Source organism: Nipponia nippon, unplaced genomic scaffold (genome assembly GCF_047370975.1).
Source record: "Nipponia nippon isolate SJK-2023a ecotype South Korea unplaced genomic scaffold, ASM4737097v1 scaffold_8, whole genome shotgun sequence".
Classification (NCBI taxonomy): Eukaryota; Metazoa; Chordata; class Aves; order Pelecaniformes; family Threskiornithidae; genus Nipponia; species Nipponia nippon.
In genome coordinates this window covers 46,709,373-46,732,745 of record NW_028262402.1, presented here as the reverse complement: position 1 = coordinate 46,732,745, position 23,373 = coordinate 46,709,373, and the positions used below count along the sequence as shown (strand labels likewise).

The following is a 23,373-nucleotide window of genomic DNA, read 5'->3' as shown; positions in this document are numbered from 1 at the left end:
TTGTATCAGTTGCTCTCTTATTAAACTACTTAAAACACACACACACACAAGGTTATGTCAATTGTGTTTCTTTGATTCAGTACACTATAGCTAAGAGCCATGATGTCAAGATACAGAATAAACAGTTATTTTTCTGGCATGATAGCATTATTTCCTGAGGAAAGTGAAATATTTTTAAATATGGTAAAATAGCTGTATACTGCATGAATCTCTTCTGAAAGCAAGAAAATCCCAGGTACACAGCCTGTCTCAAATTCACAGCTGAAATCGTGGTCTACATAAGTTTGTGATAGAGCTCTGATCCCATTGAACTGATGTGAACAAAGATTTCATTACAGATATGTAATGAACGACTGCCACAGTTATAATTTCCATAAGGTAGGAAGTTTCTGATGGACGTTTATTTCCTCCTCAGTCAGCTCTATGCCTGGCACCACAAAGAGAGAATATTTGCTCAAGAAAAGCATTACAACTGCCATTAAGAAATATACATCATGGGAGAGTAGTCTTTACTGCTATGGCATGTAAAATTTCCACCTGTCTTTGGCCTGAACTACTTCAAAATAGTGTTCCTCTGCAGTATATTTCTACAGTGTCCACTAGCTGAATTGCACAAACATCAGTAACCATTTGGTACCGAGTGTGAAGAACAAAAGGAAAAGAAAGAGTAAGACAGAGATATAATCACATATTGTACTGCCAGACTGACCTGCAAATGTGAAACACTAGAAATATTTCTATTTATTTAAATCTGATTATTTGTAATTAAAATGTAACTATTATTAGTAGAGCTGCCTGTACAGATACACTAGTATAGATAACTCATATCAGCTAACAATTTTTTAAAGAAATGGCAACTTTTTTTTTACTGAATGTTTTGCATGACTTTTTTTATTTCTTCCATTACTCAGCCAGCATTGGTCGTCAGCTTAACTCACACACACATATGACATGAATTACAGGAACAAGTTTAAAGTGCAAAAATGTTCATAGTACCAGAAGCATCCAAAATCAAGTCAGCTATGTCCATGCCTAAAGGAGCTTTACCTCACTCTATACCATAAGCACAAGAAGCTTGCTCACTGTGAAGGAGTTTCTGTTGCTGCTCTTTTCTTTCCTACCCCATGCATCTCTTCTGACTTGTCTCAGAGCAACAGCTTATTCTTGCAGCTGCCCGTGTGCTGCAGATGCCTGTGTCTTCAGATGCCTCTCCTGAGATCCCTGTAGTTGTTCTTGGCTGAAAAGACTCAGCAGTACAATACAGTCCTGGGTCAATTGTTGCAGATTTCCAGGACCTGTACTGTCTTCTATTCTGTCTACAAACACATAGTACAATGGCGTACAATGGCATCAAGCTGGGAAGTCATCAGTCCAGTCTCCAGTCCAGGATAGTTTCAGGTTTACTGCCTATGGTAATCCAATAAAAGATACTACAGTCTAATGAAAGGAAAAAAAGAGCTTCACTTCTGTAGCTCAGTGAGTCGTCTGACATCATCACTTCCAAACATCCCATGCTGCAAAGGAAATTGTGGTTTTCACAAGAGGAAGGAAAGGGAATGTTTAGTCTATTATATAATACCAACCAAGGCAATAAAAAGCCCTCTCTGACATTACTGTGTATCTGATGCTGAAAATCACTCAGAACAAATAATTAAATCTGAACTGTAGACAATGTTCTTCCAAGAAAAAGCAGTTTCACAATACAAGTAGCTATTAGATATAAGAGGCTTGTCAGTCTTGGATCTCCTACCTCATCTCTTTCTAAAGGATAGTGCTCTGAGATCTCTGTGAGATTTTAAGATGCTCAGGCTTTCAGTAAGGGAGTCTGTTTAGAACTTGTTTTCTTCAAAAAGCTTTTGGGCAATGAAACTCTTTCTTCCTTGGTACAGCCAATTTAAATGGAGTTGACAAGTTTAAGACTACACATTGAGACAAAAATGTCACTATTGTTTGGTAGCAGAATGAGCTGAAGTGGCTATAGCTACAGCACTTTAAATCATGAAAAGGCGGGTTATGAACTGCAGGAGGCAGAAACTAACAGAGCTTCCCACAGACACTTCTTATATACCAAATAATCCAGGTTGGTGAGATAACTCCATGATGTTTTTCTACATTATAATGATGTGACCAAGGAAGATGGCAATCTTTGTATTGCTGCTCGGAAAACATGACCATGAACTCTTGAACCATTTGCTTTTGAGAGGGAGAGTTTAGGCAAGCCTTTCAGGCACACAGGACAAACAAGGCTTTCAGTGTAGCACATAGGAGTGAGATGGCTGAGCTCAGGTTGGAGGGAGTACATTCTGACAAAATACCTCTTATAGCAACAATAGGTTACTTAATCTTTGAAAGAACATTTAATACCCAAATGTGGCTATTGTATTGCAATGTATTATATTGTTCAATACTAAAAAAAAAAAAAAAGAGTTCAGCCCACATTGTCTTTCTACCAGTTGTAAGTGCAGAGATCTTTACAATCGCAACTTTGAGTTGCCATCTATGTGTATATAATTCCTGTCAGCAATATCTATTTTCAACATAGGTTTTCCTAGGACAGGGAGGCAAACACAGTAATGTTAACATGGGACTAAATAAGGTATGGGTTTAAGGTCCAAGCCCTTGAGATTATCCATTTTTTGATCCACTCAGAAGGCAGTATTAAGCTCTATCTTAAATTTGGATGGGGAATGGGGCTTCAGTCCATATATGACATTCACCCAGATGAGGATCTCTACTAGGCCTTCTTCTTATAATGGTTTTAATAACTCATGACTTTTGTCCTTTTAAATCCTCTTTGGGCTGTAGGAGGGGAAGATGGGAATACAGTAGCATCGCTCTGGCCTGCCCTAAAGAGAAGATGCCCAAGCAGATATGGAGCCAGCTGCGCCAGCCAGTGCAAGTCCTGTGTGGAGCAGCAACTAATCCAGGGTGATCTGTGAGCCTCTGAGAGGCAGGATTCTTTGGAAACTGTTCAACTTTGGAGCAACTGGTTGTGACCCCGGCTTCTACAATTACTGAAGCTCCCATGACCATGACAGGAAGAAGGTGGTAAAGCCATCTATGCACTCAAAGACAATTTTTGTTCCAGGCAGGAAGACAGACCTTAGTGTCTGGACATCTTTCTGGAAGATAAGTTCTTGACAAATATTCAGCAAAAAAGTGAACTGAGTAAAATGTATTGTACTGTGGAAACAGGAAGGCTAGCCTGATCCCTTCATGCCCCATATGCTACGAAGTTATTGAACCTGCTCTGGCATGTCTTTGCATATGTCATATGACAATGAACAGTATATTAATAAATTTCATCCTGTACTCTGTTGGCCTTCAATTATCAGTGAAACTTCAATCAGAGAATAGAGAAAGCCAACAATAATCATTTACCTCCATTGGTAAATTTCACTTTCTTCTAGTACTAATCAGTGCTGCACAGGATTACCAGTTCCTGGAAGAAAAGCACCTGGCTCAGATCCTGCTTACATGTGGTCTAGTACGATAAGAACAAAACAGGACTGCCACCTTCCTTTCTCTCGTTCATACTCATGAACTCTGGGAGATGCCTCAATGTCCTGTCTCATCCCTTTGCCTAGAGAGACTGAGAGACTGCCAGAGAGACTTCCATCAGTGGAAGAAAATAAAATAAGCCTTGGTTTTCTCAGGATGTTTCCTATGATATCTACTGTGATAGTTCTCAGGAAGCCTGATCAAAAAGTAGAATCCCAAGGCCTATAAAAGTCCCGTGTACTATGTACCTTGTGTATGTAAATATGTCAAACCATATATTTAAACAGTTGAGAGGAAACAGTGTTACCACTGTCAATACATTTCTGAAATGTTAAGGTAATTACCATTCAGACTTCATACCAGCTAGAAAAAAAAACCTGGAACAACTCAACATTGTTTGCAGCTGCTCTTAATTTTCTTCTTGGCTACAGAAGTTTATACTTGATTGAACACAGAGGGACAGAGAAGTCTTGAAGAAGCTGTCCACATGGTGCAAGTGGGAACACAGCTGTAAGAGACATGTATGCTAATAAAAGATCACTCCATCACTCCACAAGGGCAAGGGAGAAAATCATTCCACCTCTTGAAAACCCGGTAACGCTTCATGTGTGAAGTCAGGAGGGATTAGAAGCATAACATTAGAAAATTAAAAGCAGAAGCCATCATAGAATTATTTGCAGTTGTATTTCAACAACAGCTCCGAAAAACAGTCTGAAGAGAAACCCGTAACTCTATAGTAAGATTAATAACAATTATCTATGCTAAGAATTTTAAGGAAGTCTGAAAGCAGGGTCCTGAAGGCTACATCCCAGAATCTTTCAAAAGGAAAGATGCCTTAAAAATACCAGTGCCAGCCCTTGAAGCACTTAATTTGAAGCCATGCAGCAGTGACAAACAACTAACATCAGTGACGAAGATTCTTCCTTCTTACCTTGGATGTGGAGGCTATTTGGTTGAAAAGAAGGGTTTTCGGCTGTCTGGTATGTCTTTAGAGGCATTCCTGCAGGCTGTTGAAGGTGGGGAGGTTGTGGTGTCCGTCTCTGCATCATGTGATGCGGAACTGAAATTCTCTGGGGGCTGATGTGGTGAGGAGAAGGAGATGAAATAACAAACCTAGGAGTTCAGAAACACAAAACTGTAAAATCCCCAACAGATAAGAGCTAAAGATCGTTTCTATTTTACTTAGATCACTGTAATGTTTAGCAGCCTGCACTGATGCAGACTTCCAAAAGAACAGTGTGCAGCCCAGATACAGAGAAGATATATTTTCAAATGGTGACATATCATTAGATTTGACAACTGTGAAATTAAAACGCTGAATTGCACTCTTATAATGGAAAACTCCTTTTAACTTCTGTGGGTTTGTTTAAGTCTTAATGGGAGGAGACACCTCATGGGGGTGTCTGAGGATTTGTGAGGCACTGCCAGATGTCTCATTGTAAGGTTTGTATCAACTCTATCTGTCAATAAATAGCTGTCCTTCCTCACTGGAAGTGAGCGGTCAGTTCTGGTCATTGGACACTGAGGGTCAGGTCCAGGTTCAGATTTCAAGTTCTAGAAATCTTTGTATATAACATAGAGCTACTTGAAAATAAACAATCTGAAGTCAATATAATGTACATAAAGGCAAGTGTTAAATTGCTTCCAGTTGAGCAGAGTCTGACCATAACCAAATGTTGATCTGGACTCAAAGTACAAACTTACAAGCCTGGCAGAGGAGGAGAACCATTCAGATCAAACCTGGTGCTGCAGCTGCCACAGAGGTTCATCACTTCAGTGGTATGTTTTGCACAGCTCTGTCACTACTGGCACTACAAGGATACACACTACTTCGAGGATGTGAGTTTTACAGACTTGAGATGTGAGTTTTACATGAGAGTTTTACAGACTCTGGAAGTTTAACTTTTTCCTACATTTCCTTAAAATTGCATACCTCAAAGTACATGACAAATAGGTGCTACAGTCATTTTTGCAGATAGAAAGCTGAGGTTATAAGAGCTCTCACCCATGCCCCCGATAACCAAACTACCCACTAGACAAATGGGACCTGATTAGTAAATGAAAGCTCAGCCCAGGCTCAGGAATGGCTCAGAGCCACTTCCTCATCCATGAGAGGCGAGCTGGGAAGGCCAGTGAAAAAGAGCCAAGATATTTCTGCAAGAGAGTGAGTGAAAACTGATGTGGTATTCCTGTCACAGATCAGACTCACTGTCTCCACTCCTAAAAGCAAGCTGCAAGCCTGTGCTGAGCAAGAGCACCCACCTACCCTTCTCTGTGGTGGGTGGGCTCAGTAGCTGCTGCTAGGAGGGATTAGTGCTTGCAGTTAACACACTCTGCCAGGATCCTAAAGAGTGGATCTAGTCCTTCTTCTCCTAAGACTGGACCTCAATACACTAGATTACTTTTTTTTTAACCTAGCAATAAAACATGCTTTTCCTGTAGAAGTGTAAGGAAGCTGTTATCTCACCCTGAACACAACAGAAGGTGCAACTGCGGTAGTAGCACTACAGAACACCTCTGGACAAGAACATCGTACAGGTTGTAACTGCATTTAAACCCAAGACACCCGAGAGATTTTATGCTGCAGCTCAGAATCAGTATCCGCCACACATTATTTGTGTGATTTTGACTTAATTTGAAACCTATTTACTATATTTCTGGTAGATCCATAATTTACATTTGGAGTATAGCAAGTGTCAAGATGAACTTTGTATGATATACAGCCTTTTCAGTTTTCTCTGAGAATCGCATTTTTAGGCATATTAGGTAGGGTTTGGATGGTCTTTGTGCTGATTTGGTATTAACTTCATAAACACATATAATACTTCAGATATGCTATATAGATGGAGGAAATAAAGATGTCACTACTGCGTCATTGAGTCTTTAACATGTCAAATATTTCATTGTTCCAGGTAACTGATGTAGTGCAGACTTAAAGACATGCTAGGGAAGAAGAGAATAAAGCATGCATGTGTTTCACAGTAATATTAGACAATAATTTTTTAAAAAAGATAAATCAGTAGCTATATTGTGATAAAAATATCAGAGGTTTTTAAGAAGTGCTATAACTACCTGGTTATATGTGTCCTGAGTAAGGACTGGAGTTAGTTTTTTGTATAGCACTCACATAGAAAGCCTGTTATTTGCTGCCAGAGATTAAGAGCAATGCACAGAGGGTCTTTTATTACTACTATTATTTAAAAAATCATGGGATATCATCCTCTGTGTTTTCAAAATTCATTTGTGAAAATTAATCTCTGAAAAATGGTTTTAACCAGCAACGATCAACACGGAAAAAACCCTTTTCAAAACTCAGAGTGAAAAGCACAGTTTTACAGATTTCACATTTGATTTAACATCCAAAAAACCCTCCCAATAATAATGCACTACTTTGTATAGCCAGACAGGACTCCTTTTTAGTAGACTTTAGTGGTCTTTATAATGATTTATGAATCACTTCATGAATTCCTGGCTTACTCATATGGGTGACTATAGTTATCTACTTTTACATCCCTTCTGCCTAACAAAAGAGAAACTTGGACTTGTCTCAGTCCAGATTTGTCCCTGAACAAATCACAGTGTGTTACTGGGGGAACTGTAAATTTAATTTTGTTCCTGAAACAATCAGGACCAGCTTGTAACCACTCAGAAACTGCCACCAAGATTTGTGGCCAAGCCCTGGAGCTGATACAATCGGGAACCAGCCAGAGTTGCAGAAAGGTGCCCTTCCCTATGCCTGCTGGATGCAAAATCAGAGCAGGAACATTTCTGGAGCCATCGATTAGCCTCTCCCTTTCCAATAGTAGCTAGGAAAAAGTGTCCTGCTGGGGAATGACTAGATTTGCTAGTAAGCAAGATAGATGACAAAGTTATCAAAGCTTACCTGTTTTGATGAGATTAGTTAAAATGGCACATATATAGGTGTTTTGTTAATGACCAGTACTGGTCACGGCTACATGGAAAAAAGATTTTACTCTAGCATTTGTTGACTGGAGCTGGCCCAAATGTAAACTACATGCACAATCTAAGCAATGCGTGGAAAAGGAAGGGAAGAGGAAAGCTAACAGTAATAGTATATTTATATAGTATAAATAATGTATTTGTATAGTATTTATAACTATCCATATAGTTCATTTTAGAATGGTTGGCCACCTGTAAATGAGTCTTTGGTGTGGTGGGGAAACAACCTGTTATGTCTTTGTAGCAAGGATATATACAAGGTGCTTCTTCACCTAGAATCTCAAGTGCCTTGAGAATCCTGGATTTAAAAACTGGCTGTGCTGAGTTGTCTGGGCATCAAAGGGCTGAAGGGCTTATTTTTGTAGGTGGAGAAAATACTGAGAACTGGGTGGTAGAAAAACCCTTTTTTGTTAGACTTCCTACCAAGCAAAACTGCCATTGCAATCCAAGACAGTGGAGACAGGTATTATAACTGTGATATCAAGTTGTCACTGTTCAAGCTGATTGGAAACAAGGAAAGCAAGAAGAGAATTACCATTCAAAGCTCTGCCTGACCTATGGCTTTTTGATGGTGCTCCCCTTTTTCCATGGGAATTTGAAAGACTCATCACCTCAGAATTACCTTAGCTGCTGTTCTTTTAGGCTGGCAGTCTTTCATTTGATTTCACAGTCCGAGCCTCAAGAAGCTCATGGAAGTACATGACTGGCCCAGTAATATTGGACATTGTGCTTACACAGGAATCTCTCAGTGGGCTTCTCCCACCTTCACTGCTTGATGTTTCCAAGAGCTGTCACCTGCATCCACTTCACAGAGCTCTCTGCAGCTAAGTAGCCAGTTCCCCTTCCTGAGAGGAAAAGGGAGAGCAGGAAATTTGGTCCAAGACTGGAGCCAGTGTGCTGACGACAAGAAAAATTCCAGGTCTCTCACGGATTTCAGTCCCATCTTAAAAGGAAACTCCTTCAACTCAGTGCCTGCTTCACTTACTGACTTTCTGAAAGAGAATACAAACTCCAAGCTGCAACAAGAGGCTGAGTTTTCCTTGTCTTTTTTTTTCAGGAGATTAGGAAAAGGGCAACAGAAAGAACACAAGGCAGCATCCCAAATCTTTCCGCTCTTCTGTCCTCCTCCCTCAATGCTTGAAACCTTACCCTGTAGAAGCGAGGAGCACAGGAAGGATGGGAGACTGGCATTTTGGGGGCAGAACTGGGGAATGATTGATTGCAAGATAGACTTAGAAGCGAGAAGCACTGCAGCAAAGAAAAGCTGGAGTTACATGTCTTCCTTGTGAGGCAATCTGGAAGAAGGGGCTAATCTAATTGCTACATATGTGCACATATATACATATACATACATATGGTGGAAAGAAGTAACACCAAGAGTTCAAATTTCAAAATGCAGACAAAAATTGGGTACACTCATTAAAAAAAAGATCTATAATTTGGCAGCCAATCACATTTATTTGGCGTCTGAGATGTAATTTCTGAAATATCGTTTTTTAGCACTAATGGTACCATGAATTTCCCTTCATGCTTCTGGCTTTCCTCCCTCTCAAATTCTCCTTCCTGTGCAGCCATATTCATAGGATATCAGAAAGCACATTTCAAATGTGGGTAAAAAGACTACCCTGAATCACCAGAAAAAAGTGTAAGGGCAAACTTCCTTTAAAAAGAAAAAAAAAAGTGTGAAGGTAAACTTACTCTGACCCTTTTTTGTACTCAAAGAGAATCAATTTTGTCAAATCTTTGAGAGCTGCTAATCTATTCTAGGAAACAGGACTTAAGACTTTTTACTGCCTTTTTGTAAATAAACCAGATTACACAAAAAAAGTATGACACAAGCTATTTTTCTTTTTAACAGAAAAAACATGTTAAGAACCGAAATACCAAATAACCATTTGGGCTGCAGGACAACAGCTCTGTCAATTTCATATCCCTAGGGGGTTAGTATATTTCTGCTTTTCCTGTTTGTACTGTTTCAGAGTTGTAGAAAAAAGTTGATTTTTGCTAAATCTAGCAAAAGATCATTATGTCATATTACATCAAATTCTGTGTTTCACTTTTCCCAACTAGTAGTTTGCTGGGAGAAAGGTTAATTCCAATTATTCTACAGTTTCAAATAAATTCTGCAGGGGACTAGGAGCATGACAAAAAATAATGATAACAGCATATTGTACTATAGTAGTAATAATAGCAAGTGAAGGGAATATTCTCTTTGCTTGGGAACAGCAAAGAAAATATTTTCATTGCAACCAAATATTTATTAAAAATATATTGAAAAGAAGGGAAACTGCACCTGCATATAAATGAGGAAAGAGGAGAAGACATAGTTTACCTACCATTAATCCATGCTACACTATGGCACAAAATGCTACTAGCAGGAATTATTTGAGATAGGAACTATGTTACTATGTTGGATGTAGCTATGTCTTCATTCTCTGCTTTTCCTCAACTTTCCACTGAAAAGTAAAACATGTGCCATCATTTAGCCAACATCAATCCTTATGGTTGCTTTCAGTATGCTTCCAAAATGGAAATGGAACATTAAAGCTGAAAAGTTTCGTCTTTTTTTTTTCTTCAGAGGTCATAGTTTTCTTTGAACAATTTGTAAACACAATTCATTGGGTTGCTGCTCTGTTAAGTGACTGAGTTCTAATCCTTTTTTATTGGGCTGCAAGTCTGGGAACATATCCAGATGTTATGCAATTGACACTGCCAGGAGATCATCAGGATTTCATCTTATTACAGTTGAAGTTTTGGCTGGACAGAAGACAAAACCATAAGCGTCCTGTGGCAGATTGCTGTCTCCAACAGTGTCCTGTACAGCGCAGCACTTTCTGACAATGTTAAGTGAGGAACAATCTATGCTCACTCCCTCTTTATTGCCTTTATATTTCTAGGCAAATCCAGAAAATCTAGAGTGATTTCTCCATTCTCTGCTTTCAGCATCCCTGTCATTCTGCAGTGATCTCACATTTTGGTTTGGCTCCACACTTCATGCTGTGTGCTAGTGACTTTGCAGCTCCTCAGTCCACTGTCAGTGGGGGAAACATTCTGTTTTAATAGAGTATTCTGTAACTCAACATATTGCACTGTAAGTTAGTCCAGCTAGCTATCAATGACTATCAAATAAACATGGTTTAAAAACACTTGTAAGGAAAGCATAGCTTTTGCCAAGAACAATTTTGAAAAATCAAATGTTTTCCCCCAAAATCATGAATGCATTAATTTGACCAAAATAACAAAACCCTAAATTTTTTTCCTACCTATGATACAATATGTTTCTCTCCAATGATTTTTCTGTTGCAAATGACTTTTTTTAAAGGAAGGGAATCTTCTCCCATAACAGAAATATTTTGGCCAACACAAACCAAAATTTTTGTCCATGGTTTTGTTCAGCCACTGAATTTGCACTCGTCAACCTCTGCTTCACACCCTGCACAGCAATGATCCCACAGAAGGCTTCTATCCCCATGGGGTCTGCCGAGACTAGATTGCACGTGCCAGTAGACTTTAATTTTATATCCTCCTTTACAGTCATTAGTAAGTGTCTAAAAATCCTTTTCATGCTCAAGCACTAGCAACACAGGACTGCTATTTCAGATCAAACCAGTGGTCCATCTAGCCCATCATTAGATCAGCTCTTGAAAGGAGGTTGTAGCAAGGTGGGGGTCGGTCTCTTCTCCCAGGTAACAAGCAAAAGGACAAAAGGAAACTGCCTCAAGTTGTGCCAGGGGAGGTTTAGCTTGGACATTAGGAAAAATTTCTTCACTGAAAGGGTTGTCAAGCATTGGAACAGGCTGCCTGGGGAAGTGGTTGAGTCCCCATCCCTGGAGGTGTCAGATGTGTAGATGTGGTGCTTAGGGACATGGTTTAGTGGTGAACTCAGCACTCTTAGGTTAATGGTTGCACTTGATGTTCTTAAAGGTCCTGTCCAACATAAATGATTCTATGATCCTATGATTTTATGATTCTATGGCTCAGGTTCAGGGTTAGACTGGCTGCCACCTCAACTCTTTAGCATCTGTCATTTATATGTGTCATTTGCTCACTAACAAAAAAGTGATAATGTCTTAGTAGACAATCCTCTGAAGTGTCCCACGCCTGCAAAGAAATTACTATATTGATTTCAAAACCACACTGTTAAGGTCTTTAACTAAAGACTTTCTTTGAGGCAGACCCTTGTGTGCCACATACAAAGGGCTTTGTAATATGTGAAGATCGGATGTCTCACCTCCTTGGTAGAAATACTCAGAGGCTTTTGCTTCTGGAAGTCTGGATTGGAGCTACTTACTATTTTATAGCACAAGCATCAAGGGAATATAACCACACACTCAAATAAGCAAAAAGAAGCACGGTTGCAGAACTTATTATAGCATTACAGTAATGCTAAACTGAGCAGTTCCGCCCTAAGTCCTTCTTTCCAGCTTTACATAGTCTCTAGAAATTCCTGTCAAGCCAGGATGCGTCATGCTTCAGTGACATACCACTAGCTCTGGTTCACAGGAAGGAGAAAAATCACCAGGAACACCAAGTTCAAATGAAAAATTCTGTTCTGGTCTCACATTGGTTAACAGGCTACTTCTTGCACAAAAGCAAGCCTTAAAAAGCAAAATGCATATGTTGGGTAATTCAATAAATAATAAAAAAATAATAATAAAAAAAAAATCAAGCATTTGGCACGATAAATTTTGGGACACTGAGCTACACATGTTAACTATGCCATATAAAACCAAAATTTTTTATCTAGATTTTAATTAGATTGTTTTTTCAGCTTCCTTGAATGCCCATGTCTTCTTTTATTATAAAAAATGAGCAAAAAGGAAGCCAAGTACATACTGTCTTGTATACATATGCTTTTGGGTACCATTACCATTTGGTACCTTCATTGAACAGCTGCAATATTTCATATTAGGGGAGCACTGAAAGTTAGTATCAAAGAGCTGCAACAAACAAAATGTAAATCTGCATTTTTATTATGTGTGTTCTCTCCTTTGATAAATGAAGTTGTTTCTTTGACCCAAACTCTCTATCTGACTTACACTTTGTGTAGACAGAGTTTTGTACACAGAATGAAAGCAGTGTAAGATATGTTTGGTTCAGTTTCTCACATTAATAAGGCTTAATCAAGTCCACACTCTTACTCCCATCACCTAGGTGGGGAAAGACACAAAAGAAGCCCTCCAATTATTTCTCTACCCCATGGTACCTGGAGATGTAGGGAAAGTGCTTATTTCCTTCTGCTTCTGTCACTCACAAACCTGAGTCTGCTGTCCAAAATGGAAGGGGCACATGACTGACCCCCAGCATCCTCAAAGCAGCCAGGCCAGCTTGGATCGGCTTCAGTCCAACAATGCAGCCTATCGCAGGGGCGAGTGCTGGTGAGCCAGTCCTAGCTCTGGAATGACCCCAGGCATGCACAGCGCATCAGGAACCGCACAGCATGGGGGGAACAAATCCCCTGCTTGCACCCCTAAATCCTGCAGTGCTCTCTATGATGAGACTGGAATAAACAGGGTGATTCACAACTTTCAAAGACACTATCTCTGGCACTTTGTATACTGAAGTGTTGGTTTGTTCAGTTCACGTTTTCACAGCTATCATCACACCCATGAAGTGGTGTAAATGACAGCCTACTCGCAGGGCCCCTGGGCAAGTGGACTGCATTAGATTCAAGATGCAGATTCTGTGTTAGTTTTTCTTTTAAACATTTCCCTTAATTTGTACTATATGTTCTGAAATCAAACTAACTCTGCTGTAATACTTCTTTTCTTTTCTGAATTTAAATTGCCATTTGTCATACTACCTAAAAGAAGATACTGGCACTATTTTTAATCCAAAGTAGCGCCACATATGGGAATTAGCACTTAAAGCCTTTTTAGAGACAGCATGTACAGTTAAGAGAATGGAGTGTATCACACTAGCTTTTTATTATTGTTATTCTGTAGAGTACTGTAGTATCCTGAGGTCTGTAACGCCTTCAAGGACTTAATGATGTGTTAAGTCATGCTCTAAATGCATCTGCTATGGTTCTACACCAGTAACTGCCTCAGAAATGGGCTAGTGAGAAGCTCACTGTCTTTCATCATGAAATTTATACCTGTAATAACTATTCATCTGTCCCTACCTGTCACCTCGTGCTCTGGCAATTGGATATGGATGTTGGACAGTTCATGCACTGGAAAGAAAACTATACTGGGAAGGAAAAGCCTCTGGGTCAGGCAAGAGACCATGGCAGCCCCAGAGTTTGCACAGATGGCCAGAGACAGGGCAAGGGAAAAAGGTCAGGACCATGTGGCCAGGAGAGGAGAGGAAGGACTGAACCACTAGATGAGCTCCAATGATCATGAAATGGTAAGTTTCATCTCAGACTGGTGTACAAAAAGCTCAACAACTTCCAGTGGCTCCAGAACTGTCTGAATTCATGTGTGCAGTCTGAAATCAAAAAGAACTTTCACCTGTTGTCATTTCCCTGAGCCATCATATTCTTCCATCTTCCTGATACAAGGTGGCGTGAGTACTGCTTTACTCCAAAGAAATTACGCTCATTTATCAGTAATTGAAATCTAGTGAATGTTCTTTTCAGGTTTATAATTGGACACTTTGTGTTCTCCAAATTACTGGCATTTCTGTCACTCAAGGCAATTAAACACTTTGAAATACATTAATGAAATACAGCAATTTATCATTTATAGCACTGAAAAATACAGAGATTAACAAAATAACGTGTAAATATTCATATACATATGTTAAGAATTCAGTATTTCGTGTGATGGTGTATCTTCCTGACTTTTCCACTGGAAACCTGTTTGCTTAGGCTTCTTCAGTCTTGCAATGTGGTAGACCTACGGCTCAATGAACTAAGTGGAGATCTATAATACCATACACTATATAAATAATTGCAAAGATTGCTGAAAATAATTTAGGGAATGTCTAAACATGAAAATTAAACCACTTCCAAGCAATCTGCTTTCACATCAATGAAATACCTAAAATCACGGAAACAGCAAAGGTCAAGGGGTTTGTACCTAGACAGCATAAAATAAATCCCGACTATAAATCAAGCTCTCAAACTAGTGAACTAAAAATTCTTTCATTATCTATTGGTCTTAATAAAATGCCAAGAAAAAAAAAATGCCAAGATCCTGCAGAACTACTTAGTATTGAGAGAATATTGTCAGAATATGACTCTCCTACCACAAGTAAACAGAAACATGAATCTCAGGGCCCTCATTCTGTAAGGTATGGGTGGGCTCCTCTGAAGTTTAGTGTCCCACTCAGTATGACTCTCCTTGCCTGGGCCATTGGTGGAGATCAAGAGGGGATTGGAGGAAGTCCCTGAAATGGAGCTGGATGGAAAGCCTCCCTGCCCAGGCTGGAATGACAGAGCTTGTTTATGCCCCCTTCCCCTGGTAAACCCATATATATCCAGAGCAATTGTTACCCAGAGGCTGCCACCAGCACCTTTCTGCACACCAGCAATTCAGTTTCCACCCATCCTGGCAGCTCTGAAGGCAGTTCTGCCCTATGCTCAGCATGGGAAAGGCAGGGGCTGGTCTTACCTCTCTGAGTCCGCAGCTGAGAGAAGAGGTAACTGGGGAGGAGGATGGAGAGGACTACCCTGTACGTTATGTCCTGGGGAGGGGTGGTTGCTGGGGTGGGACAAGGACACTGCCCCAGCTGCTGTTCCACTTCGACTTGTCTGTGTGCTGGGGAACACGACTGCTGAAAGCAAAAGGAGAGAAATAACCCTCATCAGGCAGGTGAAAACATTGATAACTGACCAAATACTAATGGGTAACACCTCCACTAAAGCTGTAGCACCAGTTCTTAGCAACTAACTGTTTTTTCTCAAGTGCTGATTTCTGTCTGAAGGGAAGAAAAAAAAAAACACATAAAAAAATAACTAAATAATCTTTGCCGCTCCCAGATGACACTTTCATAAAACCAGGCATGACATAGCTGTGCTCCTTGTCTTGGGAATTTTGTCTGAATAAGCCTGCAAATCTTCTGTAACTTCCTGTTATAGAAGAGGTGGCAAATACTTCCTAAGATATGTATTTTTAGAGCTAGTGAACAGAAAGCACAGTTTCGTAAATAATGAAATACTTTCTACATTTTCCCCTCAGCTGTAAAAATCCCAGATTTCTTGACGAGATCAACCCAAACTCAAATATTGCTAATATTGCCCCCAGACTCCCCAGTGATGCATACAGAAAATTTAAACTAACATTAACAGTTTGATAATTTTCTATGAGGTTGTTCTTGTATACATTCCAAATAAGGAAAGGTACTGCATGATTAAAAAAAAAGCAATACGGGACTCCCTCTGAATGTCCTAGTTAGTTGATCCCAACTGTGTAACCTCATTTTCAGAAGTTCTTTAAATCAGGCAGTCAGAAAGTAAGACACTGATTACCAAATCCCTCTGAAAATCCAGTTACTCAATTATTTTTACTGACATCTGTGCCAGGTAACTTATGTTGATGTTGAATGGCAGCCAAATACATGCTCTTAAATATTTTATGAACCCAGAGAATGAATTACATAGGCTGTCTACAACACAAGAATGATCTCTCACTTTTTGATTGTCATATCTACCAGTCTATGAAAAAGTATTGTTTAGGCCTAGTTTACATAATAAAATTCTACCTATAAAACTTACGTTATGTTAGTGAATATGTTGGAGCTAATGATTCAAATTTATTGATAAAACCCTAGAATTTAAACTAGTTCCCGAAAGGGCATTGTCACTTGTAAAAGATCTTTCTAGGCTAAAATACCTGCATGGATGCTGCAGTCCTAGCAGAACAAACACTACTTTAGGAGTAACCCCACCACAGATCCATCTTCAAGAAAATGATTTCACATGTCACAATTTTGAATGTTGCTACCCAAGATCAAAAAGGTGAAAAGTCCACCTCATCTCCCAAGTCCTCAGCTTATTTCTGGAAAGCCTCTATTCATCCTCACAAGCCAGCCTTTGTGACACACTCGGCTAAGTGTGTCACACAGCATTCACCAGGCTAAGGCAGAGCTAAGGAAAGGCTCAGGAGTTTAATTATGCTGTAGCCTCATTAAAGAGCAGTCCTGGACATCTTTCAGCTGGTGGACATGACAGACAGTCCAAGATGACAGACAGGAAACCATTTTGTGAATGAAAATATCTACTATAGATGCTACAGAAGTAATGTCAAAGTTTAGGGAAAGCTGGGATGAACTACACTGGTGGGCAAAGCTGGAAGAGTGAGGGCTGCCCTCCCACATGGCCAGGATGATCAACAAAAATGCGTGCGGCTGCCCTCGCCACTAGCCTCTACTGTTTGCTAATTCTTACATGGACCAGAGCCTCCTAATCACAACCCAAGTGACAACAGACATCTGATAGTAGAAGGTATCCCAAACCTTAAAAGAGGTACAGAGGATGCAGATCCCACAGGGATCACTTAAGCCAGCAGAGTAACTCACTAAGAAAGGGCTGAGGAAGAACCCTGCCTAAGATGGGGGAAGGTAGCTTTTTTTGTTTTTTCATTTTGCTTATGCACCCCAAAAATCACTCTCTACACACCTGTCTCTCAGAGCAGCATCAAGACAAATGCAGAGGGGAAAACAAAGGAATGACCTTTTGAATTTATTATTTTATGCTTATATGCAGTGTGGAAGAAAATACTGAAAAAAACCCAAATGCACATTCTGGCAGAATATTTAACAAATCAGTACAGTGCAAAAGAAAACTCTGATTACTTAAATAAAACCAGAGACTATTTAAATTATTCCTTGCAAAAATACAGCAACTTGCATTTTTTCATGAGAAAACCATTAAAACGTGTAAGAAAATACAATGACTTAGTTTTCCAGTACTGTGATGTTTGACTTTAAAACAAATTTTTTCAAGGCTGTGGTTGATCAGGAATAAAAAGGCTGACTATGACTGGGTTTCCAGCATAAGGTAGCAAGAGTTGTTCTTCCCTGTCATAGCTGTTCTCTGCCACAACCATGATAAGGATTTCAAGCAAGTATTTTCTAAGCTGAGCTTCCACATTTCTAGCTGGTCCAGGCTGCAGTGGTAGCACAGGTTCCCACAGCACTGCCCGAGACCTGGTGACTCTGTCCCCAGGAAAAGGTTATCTGCAGCCAGGTGTGGGCAACCATCTGTCCTTTCTCAGAGCTAGAGCAGTCTAAAGCCCACTGCAATATTCACCATCATAGCAGTATCTGCTACTGTAGTACTTTTTGGCTAGCTGTCCCAGCAATTTCTCTGTACTTCTTTCATTTCTGATGAAGAGACAGTACACAGTGTAAAGTAAGAGCTAACTATGGCAGGAACTAGAGGGGCAGGTAGGATATTTAAAGAAGAAAAAGCATATATATTAGCTGCAAAAACATATTCCTGTACACAGGGTATGTTAAATGACCACAGCATGACAGAAGAGCGTACCCGGGCTCCCACAGTGCCTTGTAATGAAGCCTCCAAGAGCAGCACCACAAATGATGGTGTGGGAGACCTTATAACACCCACGGGCAGTGCAACACATCTGTTGTCAGTGCAGCTTCTTGCTGCATAGAGGTACTGTGCTGACAAAAGCACCTCCACGGACACCCAGTGAAGTGAAATTGCAATCCTGGCAGCTGCTTCCCAGTGGAAATGCCACTATTAAAACTTCCTAGTGTAGACATGGCATTGGTCCAAGCTACTCCCTGAATCTTGTAAATACCAGTTGAAGGGAAACATTGTCAGCCACTGGCCATCTACAGACTTATGGCCGTCAACAAATATTGTCAGTGACAGGTCATTTCCCTAGTAGAGCTAGTCTTAAGAGACTGACAGAAAAATTTGGACACTATTTAAGAAACTACTAGATAACTTGACCACTTTTTCTTGGAGTTGTGTGTGTGGCAAGCTTTTCTAGTGGTTTAGCTGCTAAATGTGAGTTGCTTGCTCAAAGTGGTGGCAGGAAATACCTATACAAAGGAATGTCTTTTCAGTGCCTGATTCCATTAAACACCTGATTTGAATGGTATAAAACTTGAACAAATGTTCACGGCAACCAGCATGCTCACTGACTCCCAATATACCACCACCAGGTAGGTCCACACAGAAAGATGCAGAATTAAGTGTAAGTATTGCTTACTAAAAAGGCTTCCTACAACAAGGCTTTTCTCTCTATCAATACAAGATAAACTAACACACTTAAAGTAATTTTTAAAAGATTCAGATATTCTGAAAAAAAAACCCAAACCAAAACAAAAAAGCAAAACAAAGAATTGTTGATGCTATGTCCCTTAAAAAGCCCAAGCTACACCAGATGAATATAACCTGTTAGTTCTGAATGTGAACCTCAGATTGGGTTACACCCACAGACTTTCAGCCACAGAGAGGGAGGAGCCATGTTTTCATTTCCAGAGTCTCATCACAAATCAGTTTATCAACACATAAGAATTTTCCATGAGAATATCTCTGCAAAGGCTTCTGTATGAGAAGCTAAATTCACATGCATTTTCATAATGCATAGGAACACATTAGGTGGTTGGAAGAGAAAAAGCTGATTCTGAATAAGGTTCCTTTAAAACAAAAGACAGAAAAGTAGCATCTAAAAAGTTACAGAATCCAAAGCCTAAAAAAATTTTTTTTTTTTTTTAATGCAGCCAGAAACCTGTAATTTCATCGAACATTTTTTAAATGCAGAAGGATCACCCTCCCCTTTGCAAATTACCAACAATGGTACAATTTACTGTCTTGGATTTATTACTGTCAAATCAGCACTCTGTCAATCTCTTTCTACCCCCAAAATACCTCTCCTCTTGCCACTGCCGGCATGCATTTGGAGTAGGGCTGAGAATAAGACAGTGTGAAGGTTTTGTTTTGTAGCTCAGTCAATTCAAATTACATACATACATTTGCAAGAGTGGGTTTTTTTAATTACTATATTTAACCTTCCATTTCTACAAGGAATATTTATGCAGTCCTTGTGAACAAGTGATTTACTAGTGCACAGATGAAAAATCTGAAATGCTTTTTGCACTGGCGAGCATCACCTCCATATATTCTCTCCTCTCACCTCCCCTAGGGAGTCCATACTTCCTTACAGGATTTTGTGGCCAGGAATATGTGGGCATGTGCTGTGTTGAGTCGCAACTGGTAAGCCCAGCAAATGTAAAACATGCTGCCTGTGTTGCCTTGATCCTGCCCAGCTCATCTGTAAATCTGAAGACTCTGGTGTGCATGGAACTTAAGAAGCCATCATGTATTAAAAAGTAGAGCAGAACTCAAAATTGCATTATGAAGATAACAAGCCTGTCTCCAAAGTGAGTCTGTCACATGGACCATCTGCATTGATGGTCTCTGTACTTTTCTTCAGATGTTCTGCAGGCAGATCAGAGATACTGGAGGCATCCAAGTTCTGGAGGCACTTAGAAAGCTGGGGAGTTTACAAAGTCCACCCACTCAAGATATTTGGATAGGAGAAGAAAACAAGTCTAGGAAAGCACTTGGTACAGTAATCCAGTCTCGTTATTTTGAGACCTGTACAACCAATCTCTGTCTTTTGAGATCTCTTACCTCAAACATTCAGAAATCTAAGTGCTTACAACATAAAGATCTTCCACAAATAAAAATTGTCCTAAGACATCACGCCACCTACTAAGAATCTTTTCCCCTACTCCACAGCTCAGAAAATAGGAGAGGAAAATTAAGAAAGTCATTGAAGAATTACCAGCTGAGTCAGAATAAAAATCTCAGAAGTAGTTTATAGGTAATTACAGGCCTCTGATAAAGATGGTTAAATGGTGCTTGCTTAAAGCCTCCAAATTGCTACCCAAGATATTCCCAAAGCAGCCTATAATAGAAATAAGAAAAGGTGTGTCGTTCTAATTTTGGAACATTTTTTGATCTCTTCTCTGAGCTGGACATGATAAACATTTTCTAGTCTTGTTGCTGGATACTTGCAATGATGGGCAGCTGCACTGATTATTAGTTGAGAAAGGTGGACATCCTGGAAACTCCTGTAGTTTCTGAGATTAAGAAATAATTAAATCCCTGAAGCAATAAAGTGGGGTCTGGATTGGGATTTAAAGTTGTTCCTGCCATGACATCTTTACATCACATCCCTGCCTTTCAAGACAGATTCTTCTCTTTCAGTGGACTGCAGTTTCTGAAGTTCTGTCTAATCATGAAGAAAGGAACTATAAATGGTGGAGTTGCCTTGTTGCTTACAACGTTTGTACCAATTCATCAGTAAATGCTCTCTTCTTCACAATGTGAACCCAATCATTACACCAATTTTTGGAGAACCATTAAGCCTTCTCAAAATGGAAATTATAAACTCAGAAGCAAAACTGGTGAATAAAAGGACAAGTCTGAAGGGAAATAAACTATCCTCTTTAAAACAGGTAAGATAATAACATTAACACTTTTCAGCCCCCTGTAATGTGTGTATGGTCCTACCTGGTAATACATCACATTTAGTAGGAGTTCTGGATATGTATGCCATACTTAAATTCAGCCTTTTGGCTGTTGGTGACAACAGAGATCCTCTTAATTGTTGGCTACCCTACATCACCTCCTCTTTGCATTCATTCCCTATGCATCAAACACAACCCCATCTTTCACTGCAATGGTCATTCATATCTTAGTTCTTCCTTCTCATTCTTTTTTTCTTCCAGTAATGAGCCTTAACTACTTTGCAAGGCTGCCAGCTTTAACAAACAGACTGCTTATTCATCAGGTATCTATCTCCTGCACTGCCCATGGTGCCTAATGGTTAGGGAGCTCACCCACTGCGACAACTGCTTTAATAAAATTCTTTCATTTTTCCTGTATGAGTCCTCAATCATCTACCTGCCTGTTGTGTCTACCTACTGCCCTAACATTATCTTTGATATAAACTCCTTTGGGAATGAATTCTTTCTTATTACGTGTGCAGAGCACCTAGCTCAGTACTATTTCATTGGAAAAAATAACCCCCACATGGAAAAGTGTTACTTAAGTAAAGGACATCTTAAGTCATAGGCATAAAAGTAGTTAGGTCATGTTTCACAGTACTGGAGCATAAGACATTATTTAAAATACACTTAGAATTGCAAAAGCTTCTGTAACTTTCCTGATGCAATTTTTAATTTCCAACTTCCAAAGAAAATCATGCACTTGACAAGTTTTAGTAATATCGTTTGCTTGCTCTGGAGCAGAGCAGAGTGTGAGACTCAATAACTATTTATAAATAAATGACACATTCTGGTTTATTCTTAAATATGAAATAGTAAAGTTTTAACTAAACAGCACAGTAAAAATATTTTTTTTTTGTATTCCATTATTTATGATTGTTTCAGCCTTAGGGAGCCTAGATTGCACTATAGAAAGTAAGTTGATTTGATTTCACAGTAGAAAAAATATCATTCACATATTCTTATTATGAATGAATTGCTCACATCTTCATTCTACGAACTGGATAAACCCAAAAGCCTATGTATTTTTAAAAATTAAAACCTAGATGCTACCAGAAATTTTGCACTTCAGTAGAAACAGACTTTGAATTTCTGTTTTACAAAATATGCACTGTGCTTAGCCCTAGAAGAGTATGAATGCTTGCTTAACTTTAGACCTGTAAATGTAATTTTGTGTTAGTTTTAAGCAAAGGATCTGTCATGGCTTCACCAAGGGCAAGTCCTGCCTGACCAGCCTAGTGGCCTTCTATGATGGAGTGACTGCATCAGTGGACAAGGGAAGAGCTATGGATGTCATCTATCCGAACTTCTATAAGGCCTTTGACACAGTCCCCACAACATCCTTCTCTCTAAGTTGGAAGGATATGGATTTGATGGGCGGACTGTTCGGTGAACAGCAAACTGGCTGGATGGTCCCATCCAGAGGGTAGTGGTCAATGGCTTGACGTCCAGATGGAGAACAGTGACAAGTGGTGTCCCTCAGGGGTCTGTACTGGGGCCAGTGCTGTTTAATATCTTCATCAATGACACAGACAATGGGATCAGTGCACCCTCAGCAAGTTTGCAGATGACACCAAGCTGAGTGGAGCAGCTGACACGCCTGAGGGACAGGATGCCATCCAGAGGGACCCAGACAAGCTTGAGAAGTGGGCCTGTGTGAACCTCATGAGGTTCAACAAGGACAAGTGCAAGGTTCCACACCTGTGTTGGGGCAATCCCCGGTATCAGTACAGGGTGGGGGATGAAGGGATTGAGAGCAGCCCTACGGAGAAGGACGTGGGGGTACTGATAGAGGAAAAGCTGGATATGACCTGGCAATGTGCTCACAGCCCACAAAGCCAACTGTGTCCTGGGCTGCATCAAAAGAAGCGTGGCCAGCAGGTCGAAGGAGGTGATTCTGCCCCTCTACTCTGCACTGGTGAGACCCCACCTGGAGTACTGTGTTCAGCTCTGGGGTCTTCAGTATAAGAAAGGCATAGATCTGTTGGAGTGGGTCCAGAGGAGGACCACAAAGATGATCAGAGGGCTGGAGCACCTCTCCTATGAGGACGGGCTGAGAGAGTTGGGATTGTTCAGCCTGGAGAAGAGAAGGCTGCGGGGAGACCTTATTGCACCTTTCAATGCTTAAAGGGGGCCTACAAGAAAGATGGGAATAGTCTTTTTAGCAAGGCCTGCTGCAACAGGACAAGGGGTAATGGTTTTAAATGGAAGGAAGATAGATTTAGACTAAACACAAGAAAAATTTTTCAGGATGAGGGTGGTGAAACACTGGAACAGGTTGCCCAGAGAGGTGGTAGATGCCCCATCCCTGGAAACATTCAAGGTCAGGCTAGATGGGGCTCTGAGAAACTTGATCTAGTTGAAGATGTCCCTGCCAATTGCAGGGGGGATGGACTAGATGACCTTTAAAGGTCCCTTCCATCCCAAAGCATTCTATGATTCTATGTTACCTCACTGTATTAATAAGATTATACT

At 40.1% G+C, this 23,373-nt stretch overlaps 1 protein-coding gene across 4 annotated transcripts in view; it reads right to left on the bottom strand.

Moving 5' to 3' along the window:
- The window catches only part of GLIS3 (GLIS family zinc finger 3), a 178,973-nt gene that overhangs the window by 10,070 nt on the left and 145,530 nt on the right, over positions 1-23,373 (bottom strand). For 3 of the 4 annotated variants that reach the window (XM_087742320.1, XM_087742316.1, XM_087742318.1), the window contains exons 8-9: positions 15,021-15,183; positions 4,433-4,614 (exon numbers count right to left, since the gene is read on the bottom strand). In XM_087742320.1, coding sequence (XP_087598446.1) covers positions 4,433-4,614; positions 15,021-15,183 — 345 coding nt within the window. The remainder of the gene's footprint in view (positions 1-4,432; positions 4,615-15,020; positions 15,184-23,373) is intronic. The other variant, XM_087742317.1, reaches the window with a different exon arrangement.